Source organism: Rhinoraja longicauda, chromosome 7 (genome assembly GCF_053455715.1).
Source record: "Rhinoraja longicauda isolate Sanriku21f chromosome 7, sRhiLon1.1, whole genome shotgun sequence".
In the NCBI taxonomy this organism is placed as follows: domain Eukaryota; kingdom Metazoa; phylum Chordata; class Chondrichthyes; order Rajiformes; family Arhynchobatidae; genus Rhinoraja; species Rhinoraja longicauda.
In genome coordinates, this window is record NC_135959.1 from 492856 (window position 1) to 506111 (window position 13256).

Genomic DNA, 13256 nt, shown 5'->3' on the forward strand with positions numbered 1-13256 from the left:
GTCACAACTGACCGCCTGTGACCATCCGTCACGGAATAACGTTGGCGCGTTTGGAACCCCGTGCCGTAAAGTAAACAAAACATGGAGTTTATGGTCAATGCCACATTCCTGGTGCGGATGGTCTGTGGGATGAACAACCGTGAGTCCAACACTGGCCCCTGCCCTGGGACCTGCCCTCACCGTCACCCTCACCAGCTCCACGTGCAGGCACTCACGGGAACCCCCACCCCGGCAACTGCCCTCCTCAAAAGCACCCCCCCCTCGTCTCTCCCCCTTCACCCCCCCCCACCTCAATAGCACCCCCCTCCCCGGCCCCTCCCTCAAAAGCAAAGAGGAACAAGATGGACCACTCCGTTGAAATCGCTGGCACCGATGTGTAGCCATTTTAGTAAGCAAACCCCGCCGTTCACTCTGCCTCTCGCAGTGTAACCAGTGTTGTGGGGGAACAGTGTGTGTGATGATACCATTAACATGCAGAATATATCTCATCTACCAACTCACAGATTGTTGTTATTTTTCTTTTTAAATGTTTCTGCAAGTTTCTGTCTACTAGAATGGCGCCGTGACACACTGCGGTTCTTAGGGTCGAATGGTCTATCGTGCTCTGCTCTATCTTTGCTCAAAAGCACCCCCTACCCAGCCCCCCCTCAATAGAACCCCCCTCCCCACCCCCCTCAATAGCACCCTCCACCCTGGCTCCTCCCCCACCAGCACCCCCCACCCTGGCTCCTCCCCCACCAGCACCCCCTACCCTGGCTCCTCCCCCACCAGCACCCCCCACCCTGGCTCCTCCCCCACCAGCACCCCCCACCCTGGCTCCTCCCCCACCAGCACCCCCCACCCTGGCTCCTCCCCCACCAGCACCCCCCACCCTGGCTCCTCCCCCACCAGCACCCCCACCCTGGCTCCTCCCCCACCAGCACCCCCCACCCTGGCTCCTCCCCCACCAGCACCCCCCACCCTGGCTCCTCCCCCACCAGCACCCCCCCCCCTGGCTCCTCCCCCACCAGCACCCCACCCCCGGCCACCCCCCCCCCCCAGCCGGCCGGGCCGGTGCAGCACGGACACTCTCCTCTGGTCATGTTATATTTAATAAAGTACAAAACATCCAGCGTGGCCGCAGGCGAGGAACACAGGGACTGACCGCGGGGAGACCACCGCACACGGCCTCGCCACCACCTCCTGCCCACCGGGCCGGGCCGGGCCGGTACATCACCGCCTGCCGTGGCTGCTGCCACCGCCCGCCCGCCCACCCTCTGGCCACTCTGGGCAGGGTCAGGGGTCGGTGCCAGCGCCGCACTGGGTGGGGGTCAGGGGTGGGTCATGGCAATGGCGTCTGTGGTCAGCGCCTCTTGTACAGGCACGGCTTCAGCTCCAGCGCCGTCAGCTTCCCCTCCCGCGGCCGCCGAGTCTTCCCAAAGTCAAACAGGTAGAAGTAGCGACTGCCCGTGTCCTGTGGGAGAGAGAGGGCTGGACAACTGACCACGTAACAGCCCACACCCCGCCCTGGCACAGCCACTAGGCTGGACAACTGACCACGTAACACTGCGCCCTGACCACCAGGCTGGACAACTGGCCACATAACACCCCACACTGCGCCCTGACCACCAGGCTGGACAACTGACGTGCAACACCGCACCCTGGCACAGCCACAAGGCTGGACATCTGACCACTCCCCCACACCGCACCCTGACCACCAGGCTGGGCAATTGACCATGTAACACCCCACACCGCGCCCTGGCATAGCCACCAGGCTGTACAACTGACCACGTTACACCATGCCCTGACCTCCAGGCTGGACATCTGACCACATAACACTGCGCCCTGACCACCAGACTGGACATCTGACCGTGCAACACCGCACCCTGGCACAGCCACTGGGCACCGCAACACCCTAAAGACTAGACATGGCAAACACAGGGCAACCCCCCCTTCCACCCATGGCCACCTGCCCCCGCCCGCTTCCCCAGTCACCCCCCTCTATCCCCCCCCCACCCTCTCGATCCCTCTTAGCCTGGGACTGACTCCCCACCTCCCCATGCCTCGACTTCCCCTCCCACCCCTTAATCTCTCTCCCCCACCCTGACTGTATCTCAACCCCCACCCCCCCCCCCCAACATCCCAACCCGCTTGATCCCCCCACCCCCACTACCCGTCACCCCCACTACCCGTCACCCCCACTACCCGTCACCCCCACTACCCGTCACCCCAATCTCACCCACCCCTGGGACTGTACCTCACACCCCCACCCCCTTTGACCCAACCCTTCGATGTCTGCACCAGGGTGAGGTGTTCCATACGATATCATCACAGATGTCCTCATTCTTCAGGAAACGAGGTTTCCCCGCTTCCATTGTAGATGAGGCTCTCACTAGGGTCTCTTCTACATCCCGCAGCTCCGCTCTTGCTCCCCCTCCCCCCATTCGTAACAAGGACAGGATCCCCCTCGTTCTCACCTTCCACCCCACCAGCCAGCGGATCCAACATATCATCCACCAACATTTCCGTCACCTCCAACGGGACCCCACCACTGGCCATATCTTCCCATCCCCTCCCCTCTCTGCGTTCCGCAGAGACCGTTCCCTCCGTAACTCCCTGGTCCACTCGTCCCTTCCTACTCAAACCACCCCATCCCCGGGCACTTTCCCCTGCAACCGCACGAGATGCAACACCTGTCCCTTTGACTCCCCCCTCAACTCCATCCAAGGACCCAATCAGTCTTTCCAGGTGAGGCAGAGGTTCACCTGCACCTCCTCCAACCTCATCTATTGTATCCGCTGTTCCAGGTGTCAACTTCTCTACATCGGTGAAACCAAGCGCAGGCTCGGTGATCGTTTCGCTCAACACCTTCGCTCAGTCCGCCTTAACTAACCTGATCTCCCGGTGGCTCAGCACTTCAACTCCCATTCCCAGTCTGACCTTTCTGTCCTGGGCCTCCTCCATTGTCAGAGTGAGGCCCAGCGCAAATTAGAGGAACAGCACCTCATATTTCACTTGGGCAACTTGCAGCCCAGCGGTATGAACATTGACTTCTCTAACTTCAAGTAGCCCTTGCATTCCCTCTCTCTCCATCCCTCCCCTTTCCCAGTTCACCCACCAGTCTGTCTCCGACTACATCCTATCTCAGTCCCACCCCCTCCCCTGACATCCGTCTGAAGAAGAGTCTTGATCCGAAACGTCACCTATCCATGTTCTCCACAGATGCTGCCTGACCCGCTGAGTTACTCCAGCATTTTGTGTCTACCTTCGATCTCCCCCACCCCCTCTATTCCCTCAGTTCTCTTCCACCTTTCGGACTGTACCTCGATACCCCCAGCTTTCTGTCTCCCTCCCCCCCCCCCTCCCCCGGGTCAGGTCGTCTCCCCCTAAACCACCGTGACCGGCCTTTCCACAGACACCTCGCCCGAGACCTTCCCTCACCCTGTCCTTCACCCCTCTATCTGCCCCTATCCCACAGGCAGGGAGCTTGTGTCTGCCGTGGAGCTCATCTCTCCCACCCCTTCTATTCCCTCCGTTCTCTCCCACATCCCCCCTTCCCTCACCATGCCCTTCACCCCTCTACCTCCCCTATCCCACAGGCAGGGAGCGTGTGTCTACCTTGGACAGCAATTTGAAGCCGAGGGAGCCCACGGCGCCGATGAAACTCCGGACGTCCTGGAAGCGGCTCGCCACCTCCGCGATCTTCAGCACGCCACTGGGGTCAGGGGTCAGAGACATTAGACAGCAGGTGCAGGAGGAGGGGGTCAGGCGCGGATGGGGGGGGTCAGGCTCGGAGGTGATGGGGTGCAGGTGTCAGGCACGGAGGTGAAGGTGGTGGTGGTGGGGGGGGGGTTGGGGTTGGTGGGGGGGGTCAGGTTCGGGATGAGGGGGCAGGATGGGGGGGGCAGGGTGGGGGTGGGCAGGGTGGGGGTGGGCAGGTCCGTTCCCCCCCCATGAGGAAGGTCACTCACTCACCCCACTCTGAGCACGCGATTGGCTTCCATCAGAAAGTCGGCCAGGTTGGTGCCCATCAGCGACAGGCAGAAGACGGCGATGTCGACCGACTCATCAGCGAGAGGGACCTGTGGGGACAGAGAGAGACCGCCACACCACCGGTCAGCAATGGTCAGTCCCACCACCGATCACTGGTGGTCAGTCACATCACCGGTCTGTCCCAGCACTGGTCAGTCCCACCACCGATCAGTGGTGGTCAGTCACATCACCGGTCAGTCACACTATCGGTCAGTGGTGGTCAGTCACAGGCGTTAGGGAAGTGGGGTGTTTTTTGGAGATGAAGGGTTGGAGAGGAGGAAGGGAGTTGGGGGGGGGGAGTTGGGGAAGGGGAAGGTCAGAGCCGGGGGGGGGGGGGGGGGGGGGGGGGGGGAGTTGGGGAAGGGGAAGGTCAGAGCCGGGGGGGGGGGGGGTGAAGGGAAGGGGGGGGGAGGCAGACCTGGGGTGGGGTGGGGGTGGGGTGAGGAGGGGGAGGGGTGTGAGTACAGAGTGTGGTCCTGGTCTCCCGGCGGTGCTGACCTTTGCCATGTCACAGACAGTGACCCGGTGGTTGAGGGCGGCCAGGTCGAAGGAGTGCACGGTGTTGGCCACGCTGCTCGCGATCTTACAATCGCCGCACCCAAAGTCCGCCACCACCGCCGAGCGCGGCCTAGGGGCAAAGACAGAGGTCAGAAGTCAGCGAGGGACAGGGGCAGAGGTCAGAGAGCAGCGGCGAACAAGGGCAGAGGTCACAAGTTAGCGGTCAGTGAGGGACAGGGGCAGAGGTCAGAGAGCAGCGGCGAACAGGGGCAGAGGTCAGCATGGGATGGGGCAGAGATCAGCGAGGGAAGGGGCAGAGGTCAACATAGGACAGAGGCAGAGGTCAGCACGGGACCGTGCAGAGGTCAACATAGGACAGGGGCAGAGGTCAACATAGGACAGGGGCAGAGTTCAGCGAGGGATGGGGCAGAGGTCAGCGAGGGACGGGGCAGAGGTCAGCGAGGGACAGGGCAGAGGTCGGAGGGCAGCTGCTCTCCCCTGCTCAACGCCCCGCTGCTGGTCACAGGAGCCAAAGACCGACAGCCTCCCCTCCTCACCCCCACCCCAGCCCCCTCTCCCCCCCATGCCCGCACTGTCCCCCCCTCATTGCAGGGAGAGGTTGGACAGACTTGGGTTGTTTGCTCTGGAACGTTAGAGGTTACAGGGAGACCTGATAGATGTTTATAAAATTACGGGAGGCGCAGACAGGGTAGACAGTCAGAACCTTTCCCCAGGGTGGGAGTGTCACAGACCAGAGGGCACAGCTTTAGGTGAGAGGGGCAAAGTGTAAGGGCAGTGTGTGGGTTTTACACAGAGGGGGGTGGGGTCCGGAACGCACTGTCAGGGGTGGGGGTGGGGGTGGAGGTGGAGGCAGATACGACAGTGGTGTTTAAGAGGCTGTTGGATAAACACAAGGACATGCAAGGATTCCTGCACCGTCTCCCCCCACCTTCCCCCTCTCTCCTTCCTGCCCACCCCCACGAGACCTCCACCACCCCCACCATCCCCGTTCTTGATCAGTGCGGGGTGTCAGGGGTTGTGGGGAGAAGGCAGGAGAATGGGGTTAGGGGGAGAGATAGATCAGCCGTGATTGAATGGCAGAGTAGACATGATGGGCCGAATGGCCTAATTCTGCTCCTATCTCTTATGCTCCCCTCTCCCTTCCCCCTGCACCCCATTTCTACCCCCACCCCAAGCCATTCCTCCTTGTCCCCTCCCCACTCTACCCCCCTTCCAACTCTGCCCCCCCTCCCTACTCTCCCCCCTCCCTTCTCTGCCCCCCTCACTCTCCCCGCCTCCCCACTCTACCCCCTCCTCAACCCCCCTCCCCACCCTACCCTCCTCCCTACCCCCCTCCCTCTGCCCCCCCCCCACCCCCTCCCCCCTCTGCCCCCCTACCTCCCCCCCCGTACCGGTTCTTGATGTAGCTGATGATGGTGTTCACGGGGTTGTGGGGCCAGCTCTGCAGCTGCATGTTGAACCCCTGGTGGTACAGCAGGAATGCGTTGCTGTCCCGCGCAAACATGCAGCTTGCAGCCGCGCTGCTCGACGTGTACAGCTGCTCGTTGATGTAGCGGAACCGTGCCGACTGCAGGCGCTGCTGCATGCGGCAACGCAGGGCGGCCGATCGGTCCGAGCACAGGCCTATCCCCCCCTCCCCCTCCCCTGCACCCCCTTCCCCCTCCCCCGGCCCCTCCCCTGCACCCCCCTCCCCCTCCCCTGCACCCTCCTCCCCCGGCCCCATCACCACCCCTGCACTGCAATCCCCCACTCCCTCCCCAGGGACCCCGTTGGCCAATGTCTCCCCCACTCTCCGCCTACCCCCCTTGCTCCCCGCCATTGCTTTCCTCCCCCTTGCCCGCCCTGTCCTCCCGTTCACCTCTCTGTCCAGGGTCAGTGGCTCTGGCCCCCCCTCGCCGCTCCCCTGCCCCCCCACTGTGTCCCTGTGACCCCCCTCCCCCCCACTGCCCCCCGACGGACGGAACTTGTTCCTGTTCCTCAGCTTGTTCTTCTTGCGGTTCCTCCACTGCTTGCGGCTGAGAGTTCCCTCCGCCGGCCCCTCTCCCCCCGACCCCCCTCCACCGAACCCCCTCCCCCAGGCCCCTCTCCCCCCGATCCCCCTCCCCCCCGGCCCCCCCGCCAGCCGTTCCCTCAGTCCTTCTCCTCCTGCCTGCCCCAACGCTCTCCTTTTCCCCTGCCTTACCCCCACTTGCCCCCCACCCTGCTTCTCTGCCCCCGGGGTTACCCCGCTCCCCTCTCCCCGTGGCTGGAGCAGCTCCCCTCCCCCCGTCCCCCTCCCCCTCCCTGTCGTGCTGGGACCCTCCTCCCCTCCTCCCCTCGCCTTCCGCTTCCTCACCCCGGCCCTGCTGACCCCGGCCCCTTTGACCACACTGACCCCGGTCCCTTTGACCCCGGCCTCAGGCCCCAGCTCCCCGCCAGGCCGCCCCGCTGCCGTCAAGGCCCGCAACGTTTCCAGAAGCTTCTGCCTCTTCTTCTTGCTGTGGGCGCTCTAGAAACAAGAGGGAATGGTCAGTGGAGGAGCGGGACCCCCACATAGCATCACCGCCCCACAACCACCCTCTCCTCACCTCCCTCACACCACCCCCACCCCCAATGGCGCACAGGGCACTGCCCAGCTCACCCACCCCCCTCCTCTCACCCCACCCTCCTCACTCCCCACCATCACCCCACCCCATCCTCTCACCCCATCTCACTCCCCCCCCCTCTCACCCCCCTCACCCCACCCCCCCCCTCACCCCACCCCACCCTGGCATGGAGCGGCGCCCAGCTCACCCACCCCCACCCCACCCAGCGTGAGTGAACAGAATCTTTTAGCCGGAGTTGGGGACGTTGGTTTCAGGTGAAAGGGGAAAGGTTTAATAGGAACGTGAGAAGCAATTGTTCCCACGGAAGGTGTTGGGTGCAGGGAACGCTGCCAGCAATGGTGGTTTAAATAACAACATCTAACATCATTTGGACAGGTAGATGGTCTGGACAGATTTAGAGGGATATGGGCCACCTGCAGGTAGGTGGGGCCGGTGGAGATGGGGTGTGTTGATCAGCATGGATGTTGGGCTGAAGGGCCTGTCCTCCCTGTCCTTCTGCTGTAGGACTCCGGTTGTGGATGGTCTTAATGTACGCGGTCTTGTACAACATGTGACTTGGCAAAGCAAGGGCAGCAGGCAGTGCCAGAGATAGGTCCAGTACTGCCGGGTCTGCAGACAGCCAGGGCGCCACCCCGTCCTGTCCCTGCACCCCATCCCTACCCCACTCACCCCCGCCCCTCCCCCACTCACCCCCGCCCCTCCCCTCCCCCCACTCACTCCACCCCTCCCCTACTCACCCCCGCCCCTCCCCCACTCACCCCCGCCCCTCCTCTTCCCCACTCACCCCCACTCACCCCGCCTCTCCCCCACTCACCTCCCGCCCCCCCACTCACCCCCCGCCCCCTCCCCCACTCACCGCCCCTCTCCCCCACTCACCCCGCCCTCTCCCCACTCACCCCGCCTCTCCCCACTCACCTCCCCCCCCCACTCACCTCCGCCCCCACCCCCACTCCTCCCCTCCCCCCACTCAACCCCCACCCCTCCCCCTCCCCCACTCACCTCCGCCCCTCCCCCACTCACCCCGCCCCTCCCCCACTTACCCCCGCCCTACCCCACTCACCCCGCCCCTCCCCCACTCACCCCGCCCTACCCCACTCACCCCCGCCCCCCCCCCACTCATCCCCACCCCTCCCCCGCTCACCCCGCCCCCCCACTCACCCCTCCCCACTCACCCTGCCCCTCCCCCACTCACCCCCGCCCTACCCCACTCACCCCGCCCCTCCCCCACTCACCCCCGCCCCTCCCCCCCACTCACCCCGCCCCTCCCCCACTCACCCCCGCCCCTCCCCACTCACCCCGCCCCTACCCCACTCACCCCGCCCCTCCCCCCACTTCCCCTGCCCCTCCCCACTCACCCCTGCCCCTCCCCCATTCACTCCCCCGCCCCTCCCCCCACTCACCCCTACCCCACTCACCGCCCATTCCCTCCCCCACTAACGCCTCCCCTGCCCCACTCAGTGCCCCTCCCCCACTCACCCGCCCCTCCCCCCCCTCACCGCCCCTCCCCCACTCACCGCCCCCTCACCCACTCACTGCTCCTCTCCCACTCAATGCCCCCTCCCCCACTCACCGGCGTGGCACGGCGGGCGTGCAAACCGTGCGTGTGGAAGATGCGGTCCGTCAGAGCCCTGGCCTCCACGTCATCGTTCCAGTCCCCCTCCTCGAACATGTCCACACCTGCCACAGCAAGGTGACGGTCAGTATTGCCGAGGCCAGTCCGCAGGGGACAGGTCACTGCCAGGCCGCCTGGTGCGGGGACAACCCTCATGGGACCGTGCCAGAGCTCCTGACCCCCCCCTCGGCCCTGTCCTATGCCCCCCCCCCTGCATTCCACCCCACGATCACAACAAATCACAGAAAGTTGTGGATGTAGCCCAGTCCATCACACACACCACACTCCCCACCATCAACTCCATCTACACTTCACGCTGCCTCGGGAAAGCTGCCGACATAATCAAACACTTGTCCGTGTCCCACCCGGTCATTCCCTCCTCTCCCGGCTCCCGTCCGGCAGAAGGTGCAGAAGCTTGAAAGCGCGCACCACCAGACTCAGGATCAGCTTCTCTTCCCCTCTGTGATCAGGCTTCTGAGCGGCCCTTCCATAAGCTAGGGCACTGTCCGATTCACCTCGACCCATTGCAGACATTGGACTTTGTCTGTGGAACTGATGCGCTACAATGCTGAGAACTATATTCTGCGCTCTGTATCTTCCCCTTTCCTCTACATAATGTACTTGAGTTTGACTTGGTTGCGTCTAAGTATATTAAAAAAAGGTCCTGCCCCCCTGACATCAGTCTGAAGAAGGGTCTCAACCCAAAACGTCACCCATTCCCTCTCTCCTGAGATGCTGCCTGATCTGCTGAGTTACTCCAGCATTTTGTGAATAAAAGAATGGTCGGTCTGCAACAGCTTCTGATGACCTTGTACCACTCCACTACAGAGAGCATACTGACATAGGGCATCTACGTGTGGTATTTCAGCTGCATGGCAGCGGACAGGAAAGCTGTTCAGGGCGCAGAGGATCATTGGGACACAGCTACCAGCCCTGGAGGACATCTACAACGCACGCTGCCTCAGGAAAGCCACCAGCATCTACAAGGACTCCACACACCCATGCCACCGTCTGTTTGAACTACTTCCATCTGGCAGACGTTACAAAGCCTTCTATGCCCCGCACCTCCAGACTAAGGAACAGCTTCATCCCTCGAGCTACAGCTGCTCTGAATCGGTCTTGCTGAGAGCCCCCCATGATCTGTCTCTGCCCCCAGGGTCACCTGGCACAACTCACCCCTGCATCAACCTTTCTTTGCACTTTACCTCGTTCCCCCCTTTTTTCTTTTTTCTTTCCCCCCCCCTTTGTTGTTTTCATGTTCGCCGTGATTTATTGATATATTTGATTTGATAGCATCGATATGGAAGCGACAATCAAAGTCTCGTTGTACTTGTACAATGACAATAAAGGATATTGTATTGTATTGTATTGTATGTCTGATCTGTTTGGATAGCGTGAAGAACAAAGCTTTTCACTGTACCTCGGTACACGGGACAATAATAAACCTGAAGTTGAGGAGTTCCCTCAACTTCCCTCCCTCACTCACTCCCCCCACTCTCCCCTCCCCCTCCCCATTCACTGCCCTCCCTCCCTACTCCCCTCCACACTCCCCTCCCTCCCCATTCCCTCTCTCCCCACTCCCCTCCCTCCCCATTCACTCCCCTCCCTCCCCATTCCCTCACTCCCCCCCCCTCCCCATTCACTGCCCTCCCTCCCCATTCCCTCACTCTCCCCACACTCCCCTCCCTCTTCACTCCCTCCCTCCCCATTCACTCCCTCCCTCCCTACACCCTCACTCCCCCCCACACTCCCCTCCCTCCCCATTCATTCACTCCCCTCCCTACCACCTTCCCTCACTCCTCTCTCACTCACTCTTTTCCCCCGCCCATCCCCTTTCCACTCCCTCCCCCACCCCCTTTGTTAACTCCCTCACCCTCTCACCGTCCCTCACTCACTCCACCTCTCCCCCTCCCTCCCTCCCTCACTCCCCCTTCACCCCCTTCCCTCTCTCCTTGGAGTCCCACATCACAGAGGGTCTGACATGGACAACACACATTGCCGCACTGGTGAACAAGGCAAGGCAGCGCCTTTACCACCTCAGACAGCTGAGGAAATTCACAGTCTCTCTGAGGATCCTTTCTCCCCCCTCCCCCCCCTCCCCCCCCTCACGTCCCCTTCACCCTCCCCCCTCCCATCACTCACTCCCCTCCATCACCCACTCCCCTCCATCACTCACTCCCCTCCATCACCCTCCCCCCCTCCATCACTCACTCCCCTCCATCACCCACTCCCCTCCATCACCCTCCCCCCTCCATCACTCACTCCCCTCCATCACTCACTCCCCTCCATCACTCACTCCCCCTCCATCACCCACTCCCCCATCACCCTCCCCCCTCCATCACTCACTCCCCTCCATCACCCTCCCCCCCTCCATCACTCACTCCCCTCCATCACCCTCCCCCCTCCATCACTCACTCCCCTCCATCACCCACTCCCCTCCATCACCCACTCCCCTCCATCACCCTCCCACTCCCCTCCATCACCCACTCCCCTCCATCACTCACTCCCCTCCATCACTCACTCCCCTCCATCACTCACTCCCCTCCATCACTCACTCCCCTCCATCACCCACTCCCCTCCATCACCCTCCCCCCTCCATCACTCACTCCCCTCCATCACCCTCCCCCCTCCATCACTCACTCCCCTCCATCACCCTCCCCCCCTCCATCACTCACTCCCCCCTCCATCACCCACTCCCCTCCATCACCCACTCCCCTCCATCACCCTCCCACTCCCCCTCCATCACCCACTCCCCTCCATCACCCTCCCACTCCCCTCCATCACCCACTCCCCTCCATCACTCACTCCCCTCCATCACTCACTCCCCTCCATCACTCACCTCCCCTCCATCACCCACTCCCCTCCATCTCTCACTCCCCTCCATCACTCTCCCCCTTCCCCCCTTCACTCACTCTGGGTCCGGGAGCGGCGCGGGTCACAGCGCGCTGACGACCGGACACCCGAGCGCCCCCCGCAGCCCCGGAGGCCGCACCGCACGGGAGACCCACAGCGCCCCCCGCAGCCCCGGAGGCCGCACCGCACGGGCGCCCCACAGCGCCCCCCGCAGCCCCGGAGGCCGCACCGCACGGGCGCCCCACAGCGCGCCCCCCCGCAGCCCCGGAGGCCGCACCGCACGGGAGACCCACAGCGCCCCCCGCAGCCCCGGAGGCCGCACTGCCCGGGAGACCCACAGCGCCCCCCGCAGCCCCCGGAGGCCGCACCGCACAGGAGACCCACAGCGCCCCCCGCAGCCCCGGAGGCCGCACCGCCCGGGAGAGTTGGTGTCGGAGGGTGTGGACGCAGAGTCCGGAGTCGGCGCCGAGCGGTGCGGGGTGAGGCCGGGCGGATGGGTTGAGGAGGGGGGAGGGAGACCCGAGGCTGGAGGGGCCGGGTGGGGGTGAGGGGGTCTGGGCCCGGGGGGGGGGAGGGGCCGGGTGGGGGTGAGGGGGTCTGGGCCCGGGGGGGGGGAGGGGCCGGGTGGGGGGTGAGGGGGTCTGGGCCCGGGGGGGGGAGGGGCCGGGTGGGGGTGAGGGGGTCTGGGCCCGGGGGGGGGGAGGGGGCCGGGTGGGGGTGAGGGGGTCTGGGCCCGGGGGGGGGAGGGGCCGGGTGGGGGTGAGGGGGGTCTGGGCCCGGGGGGGGGAGGGGCCGGGTGGGGGTGAGGGGGTCTGGGCCCGGGGGGGGAGGGGCCGGGTGGGGGGTGAGGGGGGTCTGGGCCCGGGGGTGGGGGTGGAGGGCCCGGGGGGGGGGGGGGGGGCGCCGGGTAGCGGTTCGCCCGCGGCCGGGCCGGGGTCAGTCTGGGGCAGATGGGGTCGGGGGGGGGCGGGTGGGTCCGGGCCCCGGGGTGTCCGGGCTCTCCCGCCGATGCTCGGTGACCGGATTCCGGTCTCACATCGGCTGTGGGGCGCGGGTGTGTGTGTGTGTCAGTGTGTGTGTGGGTCTGTGTGTGTGTGGGGGTCAGTGTGTGTGTGTGTGTGGGTCAGTGTGTGTGTGTGTGGGGGTCAGTGTAGGTGTGGGTGTGTGGGGGGTCAGTGGGTGTGGGGTCAGTGTGTGTGGGGGGTCAGTGGGTGTGGGTCAGTGTGTGTGGGGGTCAGTGGGTGTGCATATGTGGGATTGTGCTGTGTACATTGTGTGTGTGTGTGTGATCGTGTTGTGTACACTGGGAGGGTGTGTGGGATTTGAGTGGATTGTAGGAGGGAGGTGAGGGATGGAGGGGACTGAGGGTGTGGGTGATGAGGAGATGAGGTTTAGTTCAGAGATACAGGCGCAGAAATAGGCCACTCAGCCCTCCTAGTCCGCACCGACCAGCGATCATCACACACCAGCACAGTCCCTACCCACACGAGGGGCAATTTACCGAAGCCAATTAACCTACAAACCTGCACGATTTTGGAGTGTGGGAGGAAACCGGAACACCCGGAAAAACCCCACGCAGGTCACGGGGGAGAACGTACAAACTCCGTACAGACAGCACCCGTAGACAGGATAGAACCCGGGTCTCCGGCGCTGTGAGGCAGCAACTCTACCGCTAT

At 64.0% G+C, this 13256-nt stretch overlaps 1 protein-coding gene across 1 annotated transcript; it reads right to left on the reverse strand.

Annotated features, from left to right (window-relative positions):
- Nucleotides 1-1081: 1081 nt before the first annotated feature.
- On the reverse strand, nucleotides 1082-11751 carry rrp8 (ribosomal RNA processing 8). Its single transcript, XM_078402907.1, has 8 exons — nucleotides 11640-11751; nucleotides 8686-8792; nucleotides 6851-7018; nucleotides 5922-6163; nucleotides 4510-4639; nucleotides 3955-4061; nucleotides 3598-3694; nucleotides 1082-1453 (listed from the first exon to the last, which is right to left on the reverse strand). Exons 2-8 carry the CDS (start codon nucleotides 8782-8784, stop codon nucleotides 1343-1345), a joined length of 954 nt encoding a protein of 317 aa, XP_078259033.1. The 5' UTR covers nucleotides 8785-8792; nucleotides 11640-11751; the 3' UTR covers nucleotides 1082-1342.
- Nucleotides 11752-13256: the final 1505 nt, after the last annotated feature.

Coding starts and splice junctions, on each gene's coding strand:
- rrp8 (XM_078402907.1), bottom strand. CDS start 8,784: ATGTTCGAGGAGGGGGACTGGAACGATGACGTGGAGGCCAGGGCTCTG. Junction 4,640..5,921: donor ATCAGCTACATCAAGAACCG/GTACGGGGGGGG, acceptor CTTTGCCCCTAG/GCCGCGCTCGGCGGTGGTGG. Junction 3,695..3,954: donor AATCGCGTGCTCAGAGTGGG/GTGAGTGAGTGA, acceptor CCCTGACCCCAG/TGGCGTGCTGAAGATCGCGG.